We start from the raw sequence: 26,969 nt of genomic DNA on the forward strand, positions 1-26,969 counted from the left end.
CCGCAACAACAGTAAGGCCACGCCCCTCCCCCGACTGCGCCCTTGGCTACCAGCAGGCCACGCCTACTAGCGGGCTTAATCCCACCCTCCCTTCTCTAAGAACACCCGCGGCGCCACGCCCCCTTGGGTTACATCACCGCGTCCGGAAGAGCCTTAAAGGGCTCGCCGCTCAGATTCGCGGCTCCTCCCATTTCACCTGGGAGAAACTGAGGCCCCGCGCCCGGCCCCACCCCCCCGAGCCCTCTCCCGCGCGCCGATAGGGAGGCAGGCACCATCTCTGGGCTCCAGGTCGCTACTTTTATTCTCTTCTCCGGGGGGCGGGGCGGGGCAGGGCGGGGGTCCGCCGGGGTCATCGGTTCTCCTCCTCTTCGTCTAGATCGGACAACTTGATCTCTTCCGGGGGCTGCTGCTCTGGGCCCAAGGAATGGGTGGCGCCGGCGTCCGCAGACTTCCCGGCCAATGCCGACTTCACGCTGGCCGCAGACCTCACCCCGGACTGCTTGCGCGTGGAGCCCCGACGGCTGAACATGGACAGCCTCCGCCAGAGCACCGTGATGATCAAGCTCTCGTTGGACTTGCGGGACGCGTCGTAGCGGCCGGCGCCTCCTGCGGGGCGGGGAGGGGGCCGGGAGAGCCGGGCTGCTGGGGGCCCCCGGCCCCCATCCTCGACGCACCGCTCGAGGAGCTCGGACCCCACGCCCTCCCCCACGGGGCGCACCTGCCTCCCTCTGCACATCCCCGACACCCTCCTTCGAGGGCGCACCCTCCGCCCTCTTCCTGCACATCTGCTGGGGGAGGGGCCGGACCGAAATCCCCCCTCTGGGGCGCACCAGCCGCCCTCTGTGCATCTCCGACTCCCTCTTCCTGCACAGCTGCTGGAGGAAGTGCCCCCCTCGGGGGCACATCCTCCTCCTGCACACCTAGGTGCCTCCACAAGCTGGATTGGGGTGCAGTCCAAGGCCTACCTTTCTGCGCATTGGGCTGCAGTGTATCCAGGCCCTCCCTAAACCACCCCTTTAACTAAGGCCACCGAGCATCTAAGCCAAGGCGGCTACCCATCCAGCCCCGCAGCCCGTTTGCCATCCTGCTGAAGTGACTTTGCTCTCCACCAAACTCTACCTTCCATTTCTGCCCCGGGGTACACATCATCAGGACTCCTGTTCTTGGACCTGACACAGCCCATGACCCCACCACCGGCCTGGAGGCCGGGCAGCCATCGTTCTGCCCTGATGCTGAGGCTTTTGTGACGTCAGAGCCCTCCCCCCCCACCCCCAGCAGGCTGCTGCTTTAGGACCACTGGCTGGGGCTCCCCCAAGGGCCAGGCAGCTGATTTCCCATCTACTCCTTCCCAAGAAGGAGACAGGGTCACAGAAAGGTGGTGACTTCTTTATTTACAAAGGGGGGACAGAAGTGAGGGGCCACCCAACGCCTGTTGCTTCTTCTTCCCCCCAGGCTGGGCCTCCAGAGACCTCTGTCTCCTCTTGGCCCCAGCAACCACTGGCTCCAGCGAATCCCACAACTCATCAGTCTCAGGTTCTTCGGAGGGCACTGGGGCAGGATCTGTGGGCTCATCCTGGTGAGTGAAAGGGAAGGGTTGGGGGTTTGCTTTCTTGGGGGGGGAAGGGATTATGGGGAGAAACCCCTCATCTCAAAGCAAAAGGTCTCCAGGCCAGGTCTGTCCTATTTCCCCACTGCCCTCTCCCTCCTTCCCACTCATAGCCCAGATCTGCCATCCTTACTGTCTGGGAGGCTGGTTCTCCATTTCCTCTGGGATGAGCTAAATGGGCAGATCCAGCTCTATTTTCATGACAGCTTATGATTTCATATGACTCTTAAGATTATAGCTTAGAGCTGGAAGGGAACTCAGGAAGGGAACTTCTAGTCCAATGTGCTCATTTTCCAAAGGAGGAAAGGAGGCATGCGAAAGTGAAGGGAAGGGGATAAATGTTAAGCAACTGCTACATGCCAGACACAGTGCTGCTTGCTTTTTATGACTCATGGGAACCTCACAATAACCTTGGGAGGGACAGAATACTAGCCCCATCTTACAGTTGAGGAAACTGAGGCAAATGGAGGTGAAGTGGCATGGCCAGAGTCACCAGCTAATCAGTGTCTGGCTCCTGAGTCTGGGCCCAGTAGCGCTGCAGCAGCCTCTGCTTTACCAAAGTCAAAGGGCACCAAGTACAGGGTTGGGGGGCCCACCCAGGTCCAGGGCCACTGCTCCCTCCACACTGGCAGCTTTGTCTCCAACCTCCCACCTCTCCCTGCAGCACACAAGGCTGGTCCTCAGCTAAGGGCACAAAGGGCTGCCCTGCAGTGCCATGTGGCCCCCACTAGACATGATGTGCTTCTCACCTCCCAGTTGTGCCTCCCTGACAAGAGGAGACAGTTCAACCGTGACTTGAGATAAACCTGAAAGAGACAGTTAAGGGATGGGACTGAAAATAGGGCAAGGGCTCCCAGGCCTCTTCCTCCCCCACCCCAGAAGCCCGTGAAGGTGTGAACGAGCAGCATAGTGCAGGGACTTGGCAGAAGGGCTTGAAGAGAAGTCCAGGTGAGGGGAGGGATGAGGCGGGGGTGGGGGTGTCACCTTGTGCTCCAGTCCTCGAGGTTCCCGAAGTCGATGTACCCGAAGAACTCGGTCCAGGCCACAGGAGGCAAGAATGGGCTGAGTGGGATGGCACTGCAGCCCCCGGACGCTGCCTGCCAGACCCTTTAAGCAGCATACCAGGCGCCCTGGGGGAGATCAGAAAGGGCCCAAGGAACTGTTGCTGCCCGGCCTCTTGGCTCCAGTCTACCGCATCCCGGGCCACCCCACCCCCCCACTCACCTTGCCGAAGGTCAATTTCTGCTAGCTGCCCATGGGTGTTCCCCACCACCACAGAGCTGTGGAAAGAAACCAGAGGGCCAGGGGTTGACATGAGCTGGTCTTCAAAATCTCTTTTATCCCCAGAGCCCACCAACATCCCTGCTCCCCATCACTCACTTGCCCCCTGCAGTGAGAGTCATTGCCATCAGAGGATACTCTCCATAGATGGTTTCCAGCACAGGCCGCCGCTGTGGGGAGGCCAGGTCATACACTCGGACCTGAAAGGAAATTGGGACATTAACAAGGTGTGAAGTGGAAAGATGACTGGACTTGGAGGTGGTGGGGCGGGGCTCCAAACACTGACCCTGAGACACAACTACCATCTGTCTGTGGGCATCTAGAGATGGGGCTGGGGAAGAGGGGCTCCAATCCCATCATCTCCAGGATCCTCCAAGGACCCAGGATCTGTCTGTAGTAGCACACATCTGTGACCTCAACTCCAGCTCTCCATCATCAGTCAGAAAGTGGGCAATGAACCAGACTGATCTTTTATAGTTTTCAATTTTAATTTTTATAAGATTTTGAGCTCTAAATATTTTCCCCCCTCCCCAAGATGGCATGCAATCTGATACAGGCTATATATGTATGATCGTATTAAACATATTTCCACATTAGCCATGTTGTGAAAGAATCAGAAAAACCATGAGGCAGAAAAAACAAAAAACAGCCGAAATTAAAAAAAAAAGAAGATAGCTTGCTTTAACCTGCATTCAGACTCCAAAGTTCTTTCTCTGGATAGGGATGGCATTTTCCATCATGAGCCCTTTGGAATTGTCTAAGGTCCTTGCATTGCTAAGAAGAGCTAAGTCTATCAGTCAGGCATAGCACAATGTTACTGTTACTGTGTTCAATGTTCTGGTTCTCCTCACTTCACTCAGCCTCAGTTCATGAAAATCTTTCCAGGTTTTCCTGAAATCCACTTGGTCATCATTTCTTATAGCACAACAGTATTCCATTATGTCCATATACCACAACTTGTTCAGCCATTCCCCAATGGATGGGCATCCCCTCAATTCCCAATTCTTGGCCACCACAAAAAGAGGTGCCATAAATATTTTTGTATATGTTGGTCCTTTTCCCGTTTTTATAATCTCTTTGGGATAAAGACCTAGAAATGGTATTGCTGGATCAAAGGGTACCCACAGTTTTATAGCCCTTTGGGCCTAGTTCCAAATTATTCTCCAGAATGGTTGGATCAGTTCACAACTCCAACAATGCATTAGTGTTCAATTTTCCCACATCTTCTCCAGCATTTATCAGTTTCCTGTTTTGTCACGTTAGCCAATCTGACAGGTATAATGTGGTACCTCAGAGTTGTTTTAATTTGCGTTTCTCTAGTCAATAGTGATTTAGAGCATTTTTTCATATGACTATAGATAGCTTTAATTTCCTCATCTGAAAACTACCTGTTCATATCCTTTGACCATTTAACTGGGGAACAGACTGGTCTTTGTGGCCTGCGAAGTGCCAGCCAGAGAGCTTTGAGTTCAGGGGGAAGAGATGGGGCCATTCCATGGTGGATTTAATCAAGGAATAAGAGATGGAGTGAGTGGTGGGTCTAACCAGTCTAGAGAGGAGAGTCTTGAGTCAGAAAACCACAATGCACTGTTCTCAGGAAGCTAGAAAGAGACCAGATTGTACATGGCCTTCAATGTCATAAGGGGAAGTACAGCCTGAGAACAGAACCTGGGTTCTTATGAACAAAGCACCTTCAGGTCAAGCTCGGTGAACTAGAAGGCAGGAAAAGCCAACAAGCCCATGTGTCTACAGTGTTGGTAAAAGCTGGAGCTGGCTACAAGTAGAGAGGATCACCAGTCCACCTGGTTCATTCCAAAGAGGGGGAAACATGAATCTGCTTAGTGACAGGGCCTGGGACAGACCCTCTGGCTTCGCCCTTTTTTGTCATGAACCCCACGTGGTCTACACTGGATTGAAAGATCATCAACTATGAGTGGGCTGCGTTTATACCAGCAATGTGGGTCACTGTAATGGTTCAACACATGGAAGACTATTGATAGAATAAATCATGTTAATAATATAACAAACTGCTTGGCTGTGCCACATCTCAAACTGTATTATAAAGTGGTAATCATCAAAACAATCTGGTACTGGCCAAGACAGCATGCTGGATCAGTGGGACAGATGAGGTACAAGACAGAAGGAAACTACCATAATAATCTAGTGTTTGATAACCTAAAGACCCAAGCTTTTGAGATTAATAACTCATTGTTTGACAAAAATTGCTGGGAAAAACAGTAGGCAGAAACTAGGTATAGACCAATATCTCACATCACATATCAAGACAAAGTCAAAATGGGTACATGGTTTAGCCTTAAAGGGTGATACCATGAGCAAATTAGGAAGGCATGGGATAATTTACTTGTCAGACCTATGCATAAGGGAAGAATTTATGACCAAACAAGATAGAAGGCATTATAGGATATCAAATGAATTATTTTTATTATATTAAAAAGCTTTTGCACAAGCAAAGCCAGGATTAAAAAACAGAAAACTGGGGGAAAAAATGTTTATAGCAAGTTTCTCTGATAAGGGCCTCATTTCTCAAACACACAGAGACCTGGGTTGGAAAGCAGGGACTTGCGTGAGCTCCCCGCCAGGTCCCTCCAAAAATCAATAAAAATGGCTCTGAACAAATTCTAGAACTGCAGAACCCAAAAAATAGCAGAGGGATGCAGGGCTCCAGCCCAGGACACCCTAGATGGTCGCTGGGTGAGGTCTATCATGCACAGAGCTGGGAGCGGAGCCCAGCGTGGGTGGCGGCAGGACCAACCAGACCAGGAGCCAGGCGGAACAGGCCCTAGCGCCCTGAATCAGTGAGCTGTGGCAGTTACCAGACTTCTCAACCCACAAACACCAAACACAACAGAGAAGGTTAGTGGGAAAAGCTGCAGGGGACAGAGTGAAAGAAGGAGTTTGCGGTTTGGCCACCACCCTGGGGCCAGCAGGGGACATGCAGCTACAAAACTACAGCTGCAGTTGCTTCTGGCCCCAAGCCCACCTGGTGGGAGGAATTAAGTGGCGGATCAGAGCAGGAGTGCACAGCCTGCTTAAGACCTGAGTCAAGTCCAGGTTGGTGGTTCTTGGGAGAGGAGGAATGCTGGTGTTGCAGAGCTGGCTGTATAGAAATAGCTCTGAAAACAACAGCGCATACCCTCAAGCTTGGAACAAAGTACTCTTTACTCTACAAGCAGTCATACCCCAATGAAAAACTCAAGGGTCCAGTAAGTTGGCTGGGAACATGGCCAGGCAGTGAAAATGGACTCAGATTCAGACTCAGACTTTAGAATCTTTCTTTGGTGACAAAGAAGACCAAAACATACAGCCAGAAGAAGTCAACAAAGTCAAAGAGCCTACATCAAAAGCCTCCAAGAAAAACATGAACTGGTCTCAGGCTATGGAAGAGCTCAAAAAGGATATGGAAAAGCAAGTTAGAGAAGTAGAGGAAAAATTAGGAAGAGAAATGAGAATGATGGGAGAAAACCATGGAAAACAAGTCAATGACTTGCTAAAGGAGACCCAAAAAAATCCTGAAAAAAATACTGAAGAAAACAAAACCTTAAAAAATAGACTAACTCAAATGGCAAAAGAGCTCCAAAAAGCCAATGAGGAGAAGAATGCCTTGAAAGGCAGAATTAGCCAAATGGAAAAGGAGATCCAAAAGACCACTGAAGAAAATAACACCTTAAAAATTAGATTGGAGGAAATGGAAGCTAGTGACTTCATGAGAAATCAAGATATTACAAAACAGAACCAAAGGAATGAAAAAGTGGAAGACAATGTGAAATATCTCATTAGAAAAAGGACTGACTTAGAAAATAGATCCAGGAGAGATAATTTAAAAATTATTGGACTACCTGAAAGCCATGATCAAAAAAAGAGCCTAGATATCATCTTTCAAGAAATTATCAAGGAGAACTGCCCTGATATTCTAGAGCCAGAGGGGAAAATAGAAATTGAAAGAATCCACAAAAAAAAAAAAAAAAGAAAGAAAGAAAGAAAGAATCCACCGATCGCCTCCTCAAAAAGATCCCAAAAGGAAAACTCCTAGGAATATTGTCACCAAATTCCAGAGCTCCCAGATCAAGGAGAAATACTACAAGCAGCCAGAAGGAAACAATTTGAGTATTGTGGAAACACAATCAGGATAACACAAGATCTAGCAGCTTCTACATTAAGAGATCAAAGGGCTTGGAATATGATATTCCAGAGGTCAAGGGAGCTGGGATTAAAACCAAGAATCACCTAACCAGCAAAACTGAGTGTCATGCTCCAAGGCAAAATATGGACTTTCAATAAAATAGAGGACTTTCAAGTTTTCTCAGTGAAAAGACCAGAGCTGAATAGAAAATTTGACTTTCAAACACAAGAATCAAGAGAAGCGTGAAAACGTAAACAAGAAAGAGAAATCACAAGGAACTTACTAAAGTTGAACTGTTTTGTTTACATTCCTACATGGAAAGATGATGTGTATGACTCATGGGACCTCAGTATTAGGGTAGCTGAAGGGAATATTCATATATAGATATATGTATGTGTATATATATATGTGTGTGTGTATGTATATATATATATGTGTATATATATTTATATATATATGTATATACAGCACACAGTGAGTTGAATATGAAGAGATGATATCTAAAAAAATAAAATCAGATTAAGAGATGAGAGAGGAATATATTGAGAGAGGGAGAAAGGGAGAGATAGAATGGGGTGGATTATCTCACATAAAAGTGGCAAGAAAAAGCAGTTCTGTAGGAAGGGGTGAGGGGAGAATGAGTGAATCTTGCTCTCATTGGATTTGACCTGAGGAGGGAATACCATACACACTCAATTGGGTATCTTACCCCACAGGAATGAAGGAGGAAGAAGATAAAAAAGGGGGGATGATAGAAGGGAGGGCAGATGGGGGAGGAGGTAATAAAAAACAAACACTTTCGAAAAGGGACAGGGTCAAGGGAGAAAATTCAATAAAAGGGGATAGGTTAGGAAGGAGCAAAATATAGTTGGTCTTTCACAACATGAGTATTGTGGAAGGGCTTTACATAAAGATACACATGTGGCCTATGCTGAATTGCTTGCCTTCTTAGGGAGGGTGGGTGCGGAGGGAAAAGGGGAGAGAATCTGGAACTCAAAGTTTTAAAAACAGATGTTCAAAAACAAAAAAAAAAAGTTTTTGCATGCAACTAGAAAATAAGATACACAGGCAATGGGGCATAGAAATTTATCTTGCCCTATAAGAAAGTAAGGGAAAAGGGGATGGGGAGGGGGAGTGGGGTGACAGAAAGGAGGGCTGACTGGGGAATGAGGCAACCAGAATATATGCCATCTTGGAGTTGGCAGGAGGGTAGAAATGGGGAGAAAATTCATAATTCAAACTGTTGTGAAAATCAATGCTGAAAACTAAATATATTAAATAAAATTTAAAAAAACATACAGAGACCTGAGTCAAATTTTAAGAACACAAGTCATTCTCTAATTGATAAATGGTCAAAGGATATGAACAGGTAGTTGTCAGATGAAGAAATTAAAACTACCTCCAGTCATATGAAAAAATGCTCTAAATCACTATTGATTAGAGAAATGCAAAGTAAAACAACTCTGAAGTGCCCCCTCACAGCTATCAGATTGGGGTAGGTATGACAGAAAAGGAAAATCATAAATGCTGGGGAGGATATGGGAAAACTGGGACATTAATACACTGTGGTAGAGTTGTGAACTGATCCAGCCATTCTGGATAGCAATTTGGAACTATGCCCAAAAGGCAAACTTCTAGATCGTTACACCAAAGAGATTTTTTTAAAAAAGCAATAGGACTTTTATATACAAAAATACTGCTAACAGCTCTTTTTGTGGTGGCAAAGAACTGGACATTGAGAGGGTGCCTATCAATTGGGGAATGGCTAAACAAGTTGGGCTATGTGTTGTGACAGAGTACTACTGTGCTATAAGACATGATGTTCAGGATGCTCTCAGAAAAACCTGGAAAGACTTCCATGAACTGCTGCAAAGTGAGATAAGCAGATCGTACATAGTGACAGCGACACTGTACCATGATCAGGTGAGAATGACTTAGCTATTCTCAGCAATATGGTGAGCCAAGACAATTCCTAAGAAATCATGACAAAAAATGCTATCCACCTCCAGAAAAGAACTGATAGAGTCTGAGTGCAGACTGAAGCATACTTTTTAAACTTTATTTTGGGGGGGGAGAGGGTATCACTTGTATTTTCTTTCACAAAATGACTAATATTGAAATATGTTTTGAATGACTACACATCTATAACCTACATAAAATTGCTTGCCATCCTAGGAAAGGGCTAGAGGAAGGAGGGAGAGAACATGGAACTCAAAATTAAAAAAATATAAATGTTAAAAATTGTTTTCACATGTAACTGAAAAAAAGATAAAAATAACATAATACCACATGATTATATCCATAATGCCCAAAATCCAATACTCACTTCTAATTAAGACTGTAAAAACTATAGGAAGAAATGAACTTTCCTAATGTAATAAATAAATCTAAGACCAACTTATGTAATGGAGAAAAGTTAGGGGCCTTTCCAGTCAGATCAGGGGTAAAGCGAGGATTTGTTATCGTTTAGTCCATTAGTCATGTTCAACTCTTCTTGACCCCATTTGGGGTTTTCTTGGCAGATACTGGAGGAATCTGCCATTTCCTTCTCCAGCTCATTTTATAGATAAGGAAAACTGAGGCAAACAGGGTGAAGTGAGCCCAGGGTCACCAGCTAGTAAGTGCCTGAGGCCAAATTTGAACTCAAGTCCTTTGGAACTCCAGGCCTGGCACTCGATATATCCACCCATAGTCCTAAAGCAAGGATGCCTATTATTAACGGCACTATTTAACGATGTGCTAGCAATGCTTGCTATAGCAGTAACACCTCCCCACAAATACTGAGGGAATCATTCTAGACAGAGAATATAAAATTACTACTCTTTGCAGATGAGAATGGCAATTAACTGAGTCACCCAGAGACTATAAATCTAATGATAAAACATACTGAGAAACAGACAAATCTAAACTGGTGAAACATTAATTAGGAGCAGTTGAGGCTAGTATTGTAAAAATGACAACACTACCTAAATTAATTAACAAAGTTGCACCCAACTCCCAAGATAATACGTTATAGACAGAAAAAAATAACTAAGTTAATACAGAAGAACAAAAGGTCAACAATTTCAAGGATAATATTTGAAATGAGGCAAGAAAGGGGATCATCAGTGTCAGATCTCATCCATATTACAACGCAGTAATCACTAAAATGGTTTAAAAAAAGAGGCTAATAACTGGAAAAAATTATATACACAACAAATACAACGGCAATGTTTGATAAACCCTGAGACGCCAGTTACTGGGGGACAAAGACTCAATATTTGACAAACACTGCTGGGAAACCTGTGCAGCAGAAATTAGGGTTAGCTAGCCCCTCAAGAAGATAAGTTCCAAATAGATCCATGGCCTCACTACTGAAAAAAATTAAAAATCACATAAACAGATTAGGAGAAAGGAAGAAATTGCCTTTCAGATGGATGAAGACTTCATGACTAAGATGAGATCACACAAAATGAATATTTTAACAAATTAAAAAGTTGATGTAAAATTTAGAAGAGAAACAGGTAACCAGGTAAAAATCTTTGTAAGTTTCTCTGATGAGGGTCTCATTTCCCAGATATAATTATAAGAGCCATCCCCAATACATGGACACTTGATGGATATGAGCAGGCACTTCTCAAATCAAGAAATCCACGTTATCAACAAGCAGGCTTTTGAAAAGTCTGCAATCACGAGTAACTGGAAAAATGCACAGGAAAGCAACTTTGAAGATCCACCTCGCACCTATCCGTGACAAAGAAGACAAAAGAAGACGTATGGGAGGGGCCATGGGAAAACAGGCACGTGCGCATTATTAGTGGAACTGAAATGGTCCAGCTATTGGGGAAAAGCAAGGCAGAACTATGACCAAAAAGCTATCAAACTCTGTGTACTCTTTAAACAAGCCATGCTATTACTAGTCCTACATCCCAAAGAAATTAAAGGGAGAGGAAAAGGATTTATATGGACAAAAATATTTAAAGCAACTCTTTTCATGGCAGCTAAGAATTGGAAACTGGAGGGGAATGGCTAAAGAAAGTGGCTCCTAAAAGTAACAAAAGCTACCATGTACAAAATGATAAAATGGACAATTCTGGAGGAAGCTGGGAAGGCCTTTGTGAACTGATACAAAGTGAGCAGAACTAGAAAAAAACTCCCAAAGAACACCGCAGATAGACACAACTCCGAGAGACTAGAATTCTGATCAACGTAACAATGAGCCACAAGTCCTCAAGAATGAAGATGAAACAAACTGCTCACTGATGTAAGTTGAATTTAAAATGCAGAGAAGTGGTTGGGGGCAGCACAGTAGACACAGCACTGGGCCAGGACACAGGAAGACCTGAGTAACGTGGGCACCTCACCTAAGCTCTGCCTCAGTTTCCTCATCTTCAAAATGGGGATAATAAAAGCGCCCACCTCCCCAGGTTGTGAGGAGAAAACATCTGCAAAGCGTTCTGACAACATTAGAGTGCTGTACAAATGCTCGCTTTCGTTATTTGTAGCCATACACACCCAATTTCAATTTGTTTTGCCCTAGAATTTGTACCTGGAGAAGGAGAGTAGTAGGGGGAACAACCGAATTTCAAAAACTACTTGTTATTTTAAAAAAAGACCAGAAGCCATTCCCCAGTAGGTAAGGAGTCAAAAGGAACAAACTTCACAAAAAACTTGCCAGCCATTCTCAAGCACAGGAAAGAATGCTCCAAGTTAATAAGGAGAAATGGCCAACCAAAACACTCCTGAAGATTTACCTGACAGCCAGCAAATTGATAAAAGAAGGGAACAGTCAATGTTGGAAGAAGGCACACTGGCGCACTCTTGGTGGAGCAAAGCAATTGGGAATTGGGCTAAAGAAGTTCATGCCCCTTGACCTAGAGATTCCAGGGCTGGACATATACCCCAAGGTGGTCACTGCCAAAAATAAAGGCTGCTTGGCCAAAAAAAGGAAAACCAAGTCACTGACCACTGACTGGAGAATGGCTCAAGCCAGTGTGGTCCGGTAACGTAGGGGAATATTCCTGTTCTGCTAGAAATGAGCAATGTGGTGAATGCACAGAGGCATAGGAAGACTTCTATGAGCTGATGCAGAGCCAGGAAAACATCGCATACAGGACCACAGCCATGTAAACAGAAAGAACCATAAAACAAAACATTGCAGAATTATAAAAACCAAGCTTGGCTCCAAAGAAGAAAGAGAAGACACTTCCACATTCTCAACTCCTGTACTAAGTGAGAGTTTGGGGGCTTCAAATACTACACAGAACATCTGGGTTTGGGGATCAGCTCTTGGGCTTTGTTGGCTTATTTTTTGTTATAAGGAAAAGTTTCCGAGGCCAGGGTACAATACAGGTGACGTAAAACCAAAAGGTATAAATGATAAAAATCTGCTTCAGTGTAAGGGGCTTAGCAGTGTCACTACACAAATTCACATTCAAGGGGATGAAGGAATTTAGGGTTTAAGAGGAGCCAAGGAGTCTCAATGAGGAAAGCTGCATGATTCGATGGCTTTGATGTCAAAGAACCAGAGTTCAAATCTGTGTGGGAACGGGCAAGCCCCCTAACACTGCTAGGACTGTTTTGTCTTTGATAGAATGAGGGCGTTGAACCAGAAAGGCTTGTGAGGTTCCTCCCCCTCTAGGTATAAGATTTCCCATAGGCTTTATCTCTATGCTGACCCCACCTCTCCATTGTCTTTCAGTCCCTCAACAACTACCTAATGGGACTTTCTAATTGGATAGCCAAAGATATTTCCAACTTCAAGTATCCAAAACAACACATCATCCTTCCCTGAAAACATTCTCCTTTTCCAAACTCCCCCATTTTCCCCAAAGGCATTGCCTTCAAAAAACCCCAATCCTAATGCCAATGTTCATGACTTTGAGCATAGTAGCCAGTAATAATTACTGACTGGTAATAACTCTAACCCTAATGCCAATTCTCATGACTGAACATAGTAGCCAGTAATAATTAATGACCTGTAATAACTCTAACCCTAATGCCAATGTTCACAACTCTGAGCGTTAGTAACCAGTAATAATTAATGATCGGTAATAACCATAAGCCCAATGCCAATACTCACCACTCCAGGGATGCCCCAGACTCCACATTCCCGCCCCACCCCCCATCTCCCAACAGTGCCCTTTCTACGTCCCCCACCATGTCTCCATCTGACCCCTTTCCTCACCTGCACCGTCACCCTCAGGGACTCCTCATGGGCCTTCCTACCTTCAGTCATTCCTTCCCCCAGCCACCAAAGTGCTTCTGCCTAAGCAGAAGGGGCCTCACCCAGGACTCCCTCCAGCTCAAGAATCACACCAAAGCTCCTCACAACCTAGTCCCTGCTAACCAGGCCTCTCCAGGACCAGCAAACTGTTGCCCAACTCTCTACCTCCAATCTCAGTGCACTGGCACAGCCATCCTCCAAGCCTGGAATGCCCCAATTCCCCTCCCACTGCCAAAAGAAGTCTCTGATTATCCCAACAGGTGTCCTCCCTCCCTAACTGGTATATTTTTGGTACTTGTATCCTCACCTTAGCACAGTGCCTGGCAAACAGTAGGAGTTTAACAAATGCTTGTTGCTTGATTGGGAGATAAAGAGCTAGGCTGCTAGATGAGCAGCAGTGAGGGCCAGCCAAAGTGCTGTAGAGTACAGCTGGTCATCAGGCTAGCTCCTGCACCCAGGCCTCCCCTCCAGGGCCCGTGTTTTCTCACCTGGTGATGTCCAGTACATGTGACAATCTTCTGTGACCCTGGAAGGAACTGGATATCCTGGTCCCAGATGGGAACCCGAAGATTCAGCCAGTCATTGCGGACCTAGAAAGGGGACACAGGATCACACCCATTTCACTTGCCCAACAGCGACCCTACAGACACTCCCATGAGCATAAATCTTGACATCCCTTGCCCAGACTCGGTCACTCACATTCTTAGCTCTGAATATGGGTTCCTGGGACGATGCCTGCAGGTCCCAGACCTTCAGTGAATTTTCCTTTCCACCTGTGGCCACTATGTGGGGTCGATCAGGGTCCTGGCGCATCCTGCACACACTTGGACCCACACTGAGCTGTGTGATCTGTGACAGAAGGGAACACAGAGGAAGGTAAGAGATAATTCCTCCTGGTATCACAGTATTTAGGGCCCAAAGGAGCCCCAGGATCAGAGAAGACAAGGCAGGATACCTGCCAGGGAAGGTCTGCCTCCTCCTGAATGGAGAGGCCTCATCTCCAATGACTATAAACTTCCTAATACAAAGGGCAGCTGGTGGGAGGTGGCCAGAGTGTCACTGAAGTTTGGATTTAGAATCCAAGGACCTGGGTTCTAAACTGCCACTTAATGTTACTGTGATCAGGGAAAGTCTTATCCTCTCTCTGGGTTTGTTTCCTGCTCTGTAGAAGGAACAAGCTGGATTCATGTCCCTTCCACCTTCAAATACTGTGGGGTTGGCCTTATTCCCACCTCCAAATCCAGCCAAGAGTCTTCTCTGGCAATACCAGCATAGACAAGCCCAACCTGCTGCTAGCCTCAAAAATCGTGGGGAAAAACCTCACGTGGATTAGACCAGCCCTTTGGGAAAAGAATTTGGAACTCTGTCCCCAAAATCATAGAACTTTGCACACGCTGACTCAGAAATACCACTAGTAGGTCTATGCCGCAAAGAGACCAAAGGAGGAAAGGAACCCATATGTCAAAAATGTTTGCAGCAGCACTTTTTGTGGTGGCAAAGATTGGAAGCTAAGGAGATGGCCATCAACTAAGGAATGAAACAGCTTAATAAATTACATTATGTGCATATAAAAAAATATTACTGTGCTTTACAAATGAGGAAATGAACAATTTGAGAGAAGCCTGGAAAGACTTCCAAGACTCGGACATGGAGTGAAATAAGGAGGACAGTTTATACAATCATAACTGCACTGTAAAGAGAAAGCATGGCCAACCAACCAACCACAAAATCCCTGAGGACCAATAATGAAGAAGCTCTTCATCTCCTGACCAAGAGGGGATGGACCCAAGATGCAGGAGTAAAGAGGCATTTTTGTGCAATCTGTTTTTGCCTGTTTGCGACAAGGATTCTTGACACTGCCCCGCCCCCCCCCCACCTGAATTGGGGAAAGAGAAGACTTTTGTTAATTGAAAAATATTAAATTCTATTTTAAAAAAAGAAACAAAGGAACTGTTACAAGACTGATGGAATTACCACCTGTTAGACCCTTTTGGGAAAGAAACACTACTTTATCTCAAGTTAGGCATAAAAAGACCTATCTTTGCAGAAACATTCATAGCAGGGAGATGATCCACATGTCTGACAAGTGGGGAATGACTGAACAAACTGCCATGGAACATTACTGCAGCACTTTAAGGTGTGAGCTGTGAAGAACAGGAAGAGACAGAGAACAAAGGAGGTGGCACAGACTGAATAAAGAAACAGAGATGCACCGAGACCGATGGTGGTGATAATGGCCATAAGGAGAAGTAACAACAATAGAACCCTGAAAATGCCCTGAAGAATAACATTTACAGACCCCCCCCCCAAATGATGGTGTTGCTGCTCTTCAAAGTTAACCAAACTTCATAATTTAAAATTATATACAAATTCCACAAATAATGGCAATTCTGAGTTTCAGGTGTCTTTTGTTTTTGTTTGAACATCTAGATATTTGCTTCTAACAAACAAAAACCAAATCCAACAAACAAGCACCACCAAAACTACTCTTCCAAATAAAAGAAAAGTCTCACGTGTTCAGAGGAGTCCTCAGGCCAGACGCGGAGAATCCCAGACTCCACACAAGTGATAAGGCAGCTGCAAACACAGGGGAGCGGAAGAGAGTGAGGGTAAAAAGAGGCGACAGCTGAAGCCCAGCTGGGCCCCCAAATGAAGGAAGTTCTGCTGTGCCATGCCCCACCGTGTGAGCTCAAGCCACGTGCCTCCCTCCTCTGCCTCTTCTTCCTGGCCATATGTGGTTAGGGGCTAATCAGAGTACCTGAAATGCTGGACAAGGAAACCCAGGACTGAATCTGCTGGGGGGTAACTGAACTCAAAGCCCAGACTAGAGCCAGTATTGGGAGAGAAGAGAGGAAGAGAAGGTAGTGGTTTGAGGGCCCTTACCCATCATGCTTTGCAAGTCCCCGAAAAGTCCCTTCTCCTCCTGGACAGCACCGGCTCCTCAGGAACTTGCCCTCCTCTGTGCTGAAGGATTTCACAGTCCCATTGGCACAGCCAATTAGAATCTGGGGGGGGGGGGTGGTCTGGATCGCATTAAATTCACCTGGACAAACATTTCCCCAGGTTTCCTCCCGGAGCTCTGAATCTTGGGAGTTCCTATTTAAGCACCTACTATATATATAGATAGATAGATATGCAGAATTGCTGTGCATAAAGCCATGCTGAGTCAGGATTTTCTGACTTCACAAACTCCCCTGGCTAGGACACAAACATAGACAACTTGAACACGTTATATGAAGGCTGGGCCTGATTTTGTAAATGGGGGCCCAACAAGGTTAAGGCTTCCCTCCACACTGGAAGAGCAACTTGAATGACTGGAAACAAACACACTTATTACCTTGAGGTCTGACCACCTGGTTGTCTTGATCCCGCCAACCACTAATGCTGGTATGCCTCGGCCCCTGGTACCATAACTACTTTACAAACCTTAAAGCGCTCTATAAATGCCAGATTTTATTCCCAATGTAATTACTGAACTGTATACCTCTAATAGTTATCACTGTTCCTTTTATTTCTACTTGCATCTCCAGCGCGGGGTCTGGTACACACTAGGTGGTCAATAAATACTTGGGGTCGATTGCTTCTGTGAAATTTACCAAAAGGTAAATTAAAACAAATTTCTTCATGGACAAGTACGGTTTATTAGCAGGGGTGCGACCAGACGATACAACAGGTCAACGGCCTGCTTCAGCTTCTAGCTAAAGATCCAGAACTGGAGGTGGATCTCATTTTTAAGCATTGAACAAAAATTATAACGGTCCAGCACCACAGGGTGAGGGATCATTACTGGTTACGTTAAAGGAAGCAGGCATGGTGCACACATGAGGGATGAAGCCCACCTTTGTGTCTCTTAAGGAATGCTTTTGTGACTATATGGGTGCCAGCTGCATCCCGAGGTCACTGATGACGGACCCAGGGAGGCAGACTCACTGGCATCTGGAGGTTAGATAAAACCACCTTTTTAATGGACAAATACGAGGTTAACGCTGGGACAAGGTCAGCTAGTCTGCTTCTCAAGGATAACACACAAACCTTGTAGGGAATGCTGAGATAACAGTGGTTATGAAAAAGCTTAAATATCCAACCTCAGACAGGGAGGCTGAGCTTCTATACTCACAGAAAAAGAAGAGGCTTAGGTTTGTTACATGAAAAACAGAATATTGTTACAAAATAAAATCACATTAAATATAAGATACAAAATCAATATAAATTTTCCCACTTGATCTGTACAGTGGCTCTGGCTTGGTAGGATTATCTTTCTTCAAGAGCTCAGAGCGGGCTGCGCAGCACCAGGCATCAGAAGCTGTCTTCTAGTGACAAAGCGTACGGCACCACCCAGCATGAGCACCCCAGAGGAACAGAACAGAGAAAGGCTGATGGGAGGCCTGGAGTCAAGAGGTCATCATCTTGCCCCCTTCTCTTGACCTACCCACCCCATTCTACATCTCACCACCGTTTACCACCAGACCCATCCAGACCATCCTTCCCACAAGCATCAAGATAATCTTCCTGACAGATTTAGAACGGACAAGTACTTTAGATGGCCATCTAGTCCAACCTCTCATTTTACAGATATGGAAACTGAGGCCCAAAGAGGGGGAGGTGACTGACCTCAAGATGATGAAGGTCGGAGGTCAGGTCCTCTCTTTCAATCCTGTGCTCTTCCAATAAATGGTGCCACACAGCCCTCTCCTCATCAACGTAAATGACCGGGAGCTCAGCCCAGCGGTCAAGGCCTTCCACTTTTCCAGCTCACTGCCGCCCCCCCCCCCCCCCCGCCCCCCAGCTCTCTACACTCAGACTACCCCATGTCATACAAATGGACCTTTGTTTGCCCCTCAAGGCTGAGAGCCTTAAATGCCTTCAAGGTCTCCCTCCTCCCCCAGCTCTTCATGTGTGAGGGCCTTTTCCCTCTCCTGCCGAAAAGAGACCTGGATTTAAAGGTCCCGGGTTCGGGTCTCTCCCTCTCGCTCCGTTTGACAGTGGGGAAGGTATTCATTAACCTCATCAGGCCTCAGTTTCCTCACCTGTAAAACCAGGGTGGAGAAGCTGGCCTAGGGGATCTCTGGGGCTCCTTTCGCTCTAAAACCCCAGAGCCCCGTCAAAGGGTCCCATCGCTCACCTATGTACATCACTTGACATATCTCACTTGACCTTTGGGAACCGTTTACCTGGCTTCGCCAGGTCTGAACAAGTGTCGTTGTTACAATGTATCATCAGCACCTTCCGCTCCCACCAAACCCGGAACGGGGGGGGGGGGCAGGGAAAGGACACCGCGCATGGGGGGCAGGAAGCCCCAGCCCCCCCTCAACTTCCCTGGAGGGAGTTTCTTCCCAAGGGAACCCCGCAACAGTCACACTGGCGAGGGGGCAGGGGAGGGAAAGGCCGGGGTTCCAAATGGGGCTTCCCTCTTCCGGCGTATGGCTTCCTCGGCCCCCTGGGTCATACAATAAGGAGAATGCCCGGGTCCGGAGCCCGAAGGAGCCTGGGGTGCGGTTGGGGGTTGTCACCCTGGCGCCCCACCTCCTTTAACTAACCAGGCTGCCGAGACCCGGAGGCGGGGCCCTCCACAGCCCGAGGAGAGGAATCCTGGCGGCCCACACGGAGGCGGCGGTGGTGGCGCCCCGCCCATTTCCCCCGCCCCGCCCCCCACGCCTCCCTCCCCGCCCCGCCGGGCCAGGCTCTCACCTGGCTCTCGGCCGCGTCCGCCCAGCACAGCGCGCTCACTTCCTCCTCGCGCCGCGGCCTACCCTCTGCCTCCGTGAAGTTCACCGCTTGCTTCCGGACCAGGTTCACGCCTGCGGCAGGAAAGCGCGGGGGTGAGCGCCGGGCCGCGCCCCAGCCCACCTTACACCCCGATCCGACTCGGCTCACCCTTCAAGATCCCGGTCTCCGAGCCGACCCACACGTGATTCCAGCGCGCCGAAGCCGCCATGACACTTCCTCCCTGCGACTTCCGGGGCGGGGGGAGGAGAAGGAGACGGCTGCTCTCCCGACTTCCGGCTCCGCCCTCCAGGGCGGTCGGGTGCAACCCCAAAACCGTCCGGGTAGGAAGCGGAGGTTCTCGTAAGGAGCGTTCTGGCAGTAGGACCATAAGGTGGCCCGCTGGGCCGGGAGCAAGCTTAGAGCCGGGGAAGCGGCTTGGCTGAGGATCCTTATCTCTTAGTGCGCTCGCTCCTTAGGCCCCGGGATGATTAGGAACCGATTCCAAGTGGGCGGCCAGCCGGGACCCCTGAGGCCCCTGAGCTGCGCCAAAGGCATCGGTGCGTTCTACGGGGCGAAAGCAGGTGGCCGTGGCCCCAGTCCCCGTCTGGACCCCCGACCTGAGGCAGCGGCTGGCGGGGACTCCCGTCCTCATCCATTGAGCGCGAAACGATCCAATGCCCCCATAGGCAAAGGTGCGGAAGAGATCGGCGTCACGTGTACATGGCGGTCCATGATGAAGACAGAGGAAGACACCTCGGAAAGCGAGGACCATGTATTAACAGGAGCCACTTCTCACTGAGCTCTCCAAATTCATCCTGCTTCCTGCCTGCCCTCCCCCACACACTGTATATGTGTGTACATAGCATATGTGTGTTTGTATGTGCATATGTGGCTGCCCACCAGACTGGAGGTCTATAGTATGGCCAAGACACCACTATTTCCTCCCCCCTCAATCGAGATTTTAGCTGACAATCTCACAGCCAGGACCAGGTGTTAAATGCTGCTGGGATCTTGTGTCCAAATAAATCCACCTTTCCAGAGCCATTTAAGTAAATGGCCAGGTCTTCTGGTTGAAAGTCCCATTTGGTTCTGATGGAGTGCTTGTGCTTGGCCCCTAATTCTAACAGCCTCTGCTTGGGTGCCTGTGCCTGAACCCCACTTCTAAAACACATTCTGGCTCTAGTAGTTTCTCTCTAGCTAAATGGCAGCATGCCCCAGAAATACGCATCTCTCTACTCCTTCTCAGTAAGCAGCTGTGCCTAGCTATAGACTGATTCCCAGAGGCTGATAATTGACTGTGCACTGAGTCATGACCATATTTGCTACTTACTTACCTTTCTAATATGTATCCTAGACATAGTATTTTGTCTAACAAGACATTAGATGATAGGGATTGCTCCTTAGCTGTGACTCTTAGTTAACTTAGTGACATTTCACAGTCAAAACCACACCCCCTAATAGCCCCACCTTAGGCTATTTCCCAGTGAACTCTGGGTAATAAGCCTGAGCAGTGTATACTAAAAGTGCATGTTCCTTTAAGAACTGACCACCCCTTTAACCATGCCTTAATCCCACCCCTAAATCTCTTACAAAAGCTGTTCCTGCACCCCTCTAAGGTTGCAGGTTCCCTAAGAACTCTTGCCTGCTGCAAGGAGTAATAAATCTTTGCCAACTTGACTTAGAGAATGCTTGAGATCGTGAATTTATTCCAGGCAACCTTGCCCTGGGAACTTTGGTTTGGGATTCTTACATCCCCGGGTTTCTTTTTTCTCTCAGCAATTCTGTTCCCCATGGATGACTAAGAACAGCGGGAGCATTGACTGGGATCAGCTGTCAGAAACCCGACAGGCAACAGCCACCTGCTTGATGGCAGCAGAGTCATTCCTCTCATTTTACTGGAGAGATACAGGGGATCAGTACTGGAGTAGTCATCTAGGCATCTTTTTAAATTGTTCTGTCCAAGAGTATAAGGAGACTCTTGAAGACCACACTGACCTTAAGGCGGAATGACATAGCAGGGCCATGAAAAGGATTCACTCCCTGTTTTCTGCCATGGAGCCGATCTAGACTGGTCCAGGAGGTCTAAGTCTGGAGTTATGTTAGTTATTAAATCCTTGGCAGAATTTGCAGTGTGGAACCCCATGAGGATTCCAAGGGAAGAAGAGGTATTTCCCTCAGAGACTCATTACTGAGACCTCCTAATTTTGTATTTGAAATTGAATGAGGAGTACCCTCTTCTTCCATGTCATTAATCCACCATGATGCCCATTTGGTCTCCGAATGTAATCCTGCCCCACAGGGCAGCTTCCCTTATATTGTCCAACATTTTTGTCAGGGACCCTGAGGTGTCAGGCACTAGAGCCAGATTGTCTGTGTAGGCTAGGACATTAATTTTCCTAATATACAATGACACCCTCCTCCTGCTCTTGTCAGGGTGCTTATTATCAGTTCCAGTATTAAGTTTAAAAATATGGGGCTAAACAGGGTAGCCCTGCCTCAGCTTCACCTGAATGTTTATCCCTGGTTCAGCTAGGTATGTAGTGGGTCGAGTCCTGGGCTTGGAGTCAGGAAGATCTGTGTTTATAGCCTCAGACACTGGCTGTGTGACCCTAGCCAACTTGGTTTCTCCATGGGTACAATGGGGATAATGATAGCACCTACCTCCTGGGGGTGGTGGTAAGGATCAAATGAGATAATATTTGTAAAGTTCCAGTCACTTTATATACGTTAGCTATTAATGGTTATTGATGCAAGTCCATCTCTAGTGTGTATAGAAGTCTTATTTTCCCAGTAGAGCCTTTCTATCAAGATAACTGCTTCCTCGTGCAAACACTACACAGATTTTCCTTTTATTTTTGGTTTCATCCAAGATAGATTGGAATAAGAAATCATGTTCGATGCATGAAGCCCTTTTGATTCCTGCCGATGCCTCCATTTCTCATACTCCAGAGAGTCTTTTAGATAGGACAGAGGCATAAAATGTCACCTTTGGTGTTACCCAGGAAGAGGTCTCCAGGTGGAGGGCAGATTCCCATTACCTTTGTTTTTTGAACAGCTTAAAATAGTTCTCTGGGACGTAGTTGTATTTGTGTGATATATTAAAATCAGTGTTTACCCTGTGTCCCCACAGACCAATTTTCCAAATGCAGCATTTACTCTCCATTAGTCCTGGGACGTTCATTCCAGCTTTTCAAGCAATCCCATACATGGATAGAGTAACTGCATCTAATCTTAGAATGGCTTCTCCAAGTCAGCCGGGCTTTCACAAAATACGCATGACAATAGGAAGAATAGAGTTGGGGGTGGGGAGGAACTTGTTAAAAGTGTTCATACAATTTTGACATCTTGTGGCATACATGGGAAACATTGTGGATTTCCTCCATATGAATGCATAGCAGACAATCCGTATAGTCTTTGCACAAAGGGATCTTCTTTCCCATGATTCGAGGTTTTAGATTTAAGATTGATTCAGTCACTTTTATATAAAATCTTACCCTTTATCTTAGCCTTTAGTAGGGCAAAAAAACTATGCTAAACATGTGGCTGGTCCACCCTGTCCTCCCTTGCCTTCTCCTGGTGCACGCAGATCTACCAAAAGCCAGCACCGAGATGCTCAAAGCCTCCACATCCTGTACCTGTACTACATCTGCACTGCTAATGCACCTGCCCAGCCCACAGGTCCACCACACTCCAGCCACCCGTGAGTTCAAGGAAACTCTCCTCCTCGGCACCAGACCCGGACAGGCCTGCCTGGCACGCATTTCATTTATATCCATCTGCCTCTAGCCACTACCCACCCATTCAAGAGGCTGCCTCTAGTCCTATCCACCTACCCTCACTCTACTCCCCAACTCACCTGGTTATATGGCCAATCACCTGTCCTTCTCTCTCTGACTCAGTCAGTCAGTCAGTCAATCAACAAGCATTTATTAAGTGTACCCTGTGTGTCAGGCACTGGGGAAAAGACTGTCCGACTTCTCGAGGAGTTCACCTGATGGGGGTTGGGGCAGAAAACATACCAACAACTAGGTACATACAAGGCCTAGACTGGAAAGGTTGAAGATAAGCAGCACAGGGAAGATACTAGCACTAATTAGGGATTAAGAAAGGCTTCTCATCTACAAGGAGGGATTTGAGCTGGACTGTGAAGGAAAGTCAGGAGGCAGAGGTGAGTAAGGAGAAAATTCTAGGCATGGTCCCTTCCCTGGATCATGAAAGAATATGGTTGGGGTGAGTAAGGTATAAGAAGACTGGGAAGGGATGGAAGGGGAGAGGGGAGATGGTGGGGGAAGCTTAGGAAGGGTTTTGAACACGAGTTTGTAGAAAAGAGGTGGGAAGGGTATAATGGTCAGACCCGTAACTAGGAAGATCAATCACAAGGGGAGGGAATGTAGTGGAGAGAGGCTGGAGGCAGAGACAACAATCAGTCCAGGGGTGAGGTGATAGAGATCTGCATGTGGGGGAAAGGGAGGCAGGGCAGCAGGGTGAGAAAGAATGAGGAGTCCAAGTTGGTAGTCAGGGTGATTTGAATGATGGTGATGGAGCTCTTGGCAGGAAGAGGGGAGGGTTTGGCAGAGCGAAAGAGTGAGTTCCATTTTGGACATGTTGAATTGAAGCAATATGCCGAGAGACATTCATGGAGATGGGTGCTGGAAGGAGAGGTTAGGACTGGGTAAGTCAGTAGACTGCAGAACCATCAGCAAAGAGATAAGAATTGAATCTGATGAGCTGATAGCCAGCTCATCAAAGGAATGGAGAGGAAGAGAATAGGGTCCATGACAGAGGGCCCTGGGGACCACCCAAGCTAAGCAGTGGGGTAGATGTGACCTGGACAAAGACCTAGAAAAGGAGATTGAGGAGGAGAAAGGGGAGAGCACCATCACGAGAAAAGAGTATTTGGTGGGGGGGGGGGGGAAGGGTGGTTAACCAGTGTCAAAAGCTGCAGAAGGATGAGGACTGAGAGGAGAAGCCACTCATTTGATCTGGCAACAAGGAGACCACTGGTAACTCTGGGGGTGGGGAAGAGATGGACAGACACAAGTACAGACAAATGATTGGACAGAGAAACAGACGTAGACACAGATAGAGACAGATACAGATGGATGGATGGGCAGAGAGACAGACAGATGGGCAGAGAGATAGACACACATACAAACAGACAGATGGACATACACAGAGATGGAGAGAGAGTGAAGTGTTTTAGAGGAATGATGATAAGATCTGAAGCCAGACTATAGAGAGTTAAGGAGAGTGGGAGGAAAGGGAGTGAAGGAATCCATGGCAGGTCGACTCAACCTTCTCAAGGAGTTTTTCTCTGACAGAAGAGAAGCAGAGAATTGGTATGGGACACTTGGTTAAGAAGACTTGGGCATTAGGAGTCGGGCAGATGAAGAAGAGACAGCAGAAGCTTGGGCAGGGAGCCCAAGTCATGAGAGGCAGGATGGGGTAGGAAGGATGGCCGGATGCCCCAGTCAGGAGCAAACAGATTCAAGCTGGAATCCTGCCTCAGATACTCTTATCAGCCCTTTTACCCTGGGTAAGTCATTGGATCTCTGAGTATCTCAGTTTTCCCATGTGTAATTGAAAGAGGGAGTGGGAGGGGTAATGAGGTAAGTGGGGCAGGGGAAGGAAAGACTATGCTTTGATGACCAAAGAGGTTTCTTCTAGCCCTAAATCCCATAGGAGTCTTAGAGCTTATCATGAGTTCCATCTTGGACATGTGAGGCATGGGAGGTGCTGATGGGAAACTGGACCTGGACCAGGGAGCTACTTATCCATCCTGCAGGACGGTTACCAAGCAGGCCTGGAGTTCAGGGGAGAGAGTTGGACTGGACCGATCTATTGACTGGGTACACATGTGCACAGGGATAGATGATCCTGGATCTCACTGAAGTAGATGAGATTTCCAAGGTGGCACTTGTAGGGAGAGAAGTGGATACAGGACCAAGGTCTGGGAACAGCTAAGGATGGATAAGCCACAAAATAGAGAAAGAGCTCCAAGAGGAAACACCTCACAAGTGGGGCCTAGAATGGCCAGGGCAGGTAAGTCAGACACTGATCCAGTGCCAGAAGAGCCTGGCAGAGAACATCCTTTCCTCCAATAAGAAAAGGTTTAAGAACAGGACCCAAACAGCTTCTAACTGGCAAAGAGAGGTCAGCTGGCCTCATCTGAATCCAGATATTGAAGCCCATACTGTTGCTACTGAGAGCAAGGCCTAAGAAACCAGGCAGAACCAGCTGCTCAACTAAGAAGAGCAGATCAAAGTTTCCTTTTTTTGATAAATTCTGATGGATAAAAGCATGACCGAGTCATGGTTTATGACAAGGTACAGGGAGGGCATGGGAATAGGGGAGAGGCTGGTTGGCTTTTGAGAAATTAATCCCCCAGCTGATGTTAACAGAAAGGAAATCATGAGGTAGTCATGTGTCAAGGGGGAGGCAGAAAACTAACGGTAGGATGAATATTATTGTTGTTCAGTCATGTCTTCGTGACCCCCTGGACCACAGCACGCCAGGCCCTTCTCTCTTTTGCTATTGCTCAAAGTCTGTCCAAGTTTTTGTTCAGTGCTTCCATGACACTATCCATCTCATCCTCTGTCATCCCCCTTTCCTTTTGCCTTCAATCTTTCCCACAAAGTCTTTTCCAATGAGTCCCATCTTCCCATTATGTGGCCAAAGTATTTAAGCTTCAATCTCAGCATTTAGCCTTCCAGTGAGTAGCCTTTCTTTAAGTATTGCCTAACTTGACCTCCTTGCTAAGGGACTCTCAAGAGTCTTCTCTAGCACCACAGTTCGTTAGCGTTGATTTTGTGGCACTCAGCTTTCCTTATAGTCCAACTCTCACATCTATACATTGCTACTAGGGAAAACTATAGATTTGACTATATGGACCTTTGTCAGCAAGGTGACGTCTCTGATTTTGTGTGTTGTCCAGATTTGTCATGGCTCTTTCCCTCCAAGGAATGAGTGTCTTTTAATTTCATATGTGCAGTTACCATCTGCAGTGATCTTTGAGTCCAAGAATAAAACAATCTGACACAGCTTCCATTTTTTCTCCCTCTCTTTGCCAGGAAGTGGTGGGACCAGTTGCCAAGATGTTGGGTTTTTTTTTGATATTATACTTCAAGCCAGCTTTTACCCTCTGCTCTTTCACCCTCATCAAGAGGCTTCTTAATTCCTTTTCATTTCCTGCCATCAGAGTAGTATCATCTGCATATCTGAGATGGATTGTTGATAGTTCTCCTTGGAATCTTAATTCTGGCTTTTGATTTATCCAGCCTAACATTTCACATGATGTATTCTGCATATAAGTTAAATAAATAAGGTGACAATATACAGCCTTGTCTTACTCCTTTTCCAGTCTTAAACCAATCAGTTGTTCCATGCTCCGTTTTAACCATTGTTTTTTGGCTGTTCATGCCCTTCCCCATATGCCATTGAATATCTTGCCCATCACCCAACAGAAGAAGTATCAGTTTAGTTCTGAAGATGGCATATTCTTGTAGAGGCCTTGCTTCCCTTCCCCTATCCCTATCCAGCTCTCCATTCATCCCCCGTTGCTGTGACCCAGATTTGTAACCTCAAAGTGACCTTCACTCACACAGCCAGGGCCCCCAACAAGATCCAAAAGGATCATTTTCTAGGTCTCGACAATTCTGTCTCTATATCCTATCTACCATCCCATCCCGTCTGTCCTTTTCCCCACCCCACCAGCCTGGTTTTATACATTTTGCTTCCTTTTCTCTTCCTGGCATCTTATGCCATGGATCTATCTGTGCAGTCTCAAGGTTTTATAAATATCTTCCTTTCTTGTCTGAAGTGTTCATTGCTCAGATAGAATTCCTTCTTTTCTTGTCATTTCTCTGCTTTTCCTCATGTGTTTAGTTAGCTTGTACCAGGGGTGGTGAACCTGAGGCCTCGAGGCTACATGTGGTCTTCTAGGTCCTCAAGTGCATCTCTTTGACTGAACAGGGTCACACTTGAGGATCAAGAGGGACACAGGTTCCCCACCCCTGGCTTGTGCCAACACA

At 47.0% G+C, this 26,969-nt stretch overlaps 1 protein-coding gene across 2 annotated transcripts; it reads right to left on the minus strand.

The window, feature by feature from the left end:
* Positions 1-1,365: 1,365 nt before the first annotated feature.
* WDR74 (WD repeat domain 74) lies at positions 1,366-19,513 on the minus strand. 2 transcript variants are annotated; one of them, XM_036763160.1, is made up of 11 exons: positions 19,108-19,513; positions 18,922-19,031; positions 16,117-16,238; positions 15,747-15,810; positions 13,933-14,082; positions 13,722-13,823; positions 2,987-3,087; positions 2,831-2,886; positions 2,591-2,736; positions 2,356-2,412; positions 1,366-1,573 (listed from the first exon to the last, which is right to left on the minus strand). In XM_036763160.1, the coding sequence occupies exons 1-11, from the start codon at positions 19,325-19,327 to the stop codon at positions 1,388-1,390; spliced, it is 1,314 nt and encodes a 437-aa protein (XP_036619055.1). In that variant the 5' UTR covers positions 19,328-19,513; the 3' UTR covers positions 1,366-1,387. The 2 variants fall into 2 exon arrangements, with proteins under 2 accessions (XP_036619055.1, XP_036619056.1); XM_036763161.1 differs by having other exon boundaries at positions 1,366-1,605.
* Positions 19,514-26,969: the final 7,456 nt, after the last annotated feature.

The sequence above is a fragment of the Trichosurus vulpecula genome, chromosome 6 (genome assembly GCF_011100635.1).
Source record: "Trichosurus vulpecula isolate mTriVul1 chromosome 6, mTriVul1.pri, whole genome shotgun sequence".
In the NCBI taxonomy this organism is placed as follows: domain Eukaryota; kingdom Metazoa; phylum Chordata; class Mammalia; order Diprotodontia; family Phalangeridae; genus Trichosurus; species Trichosurus vulpecula.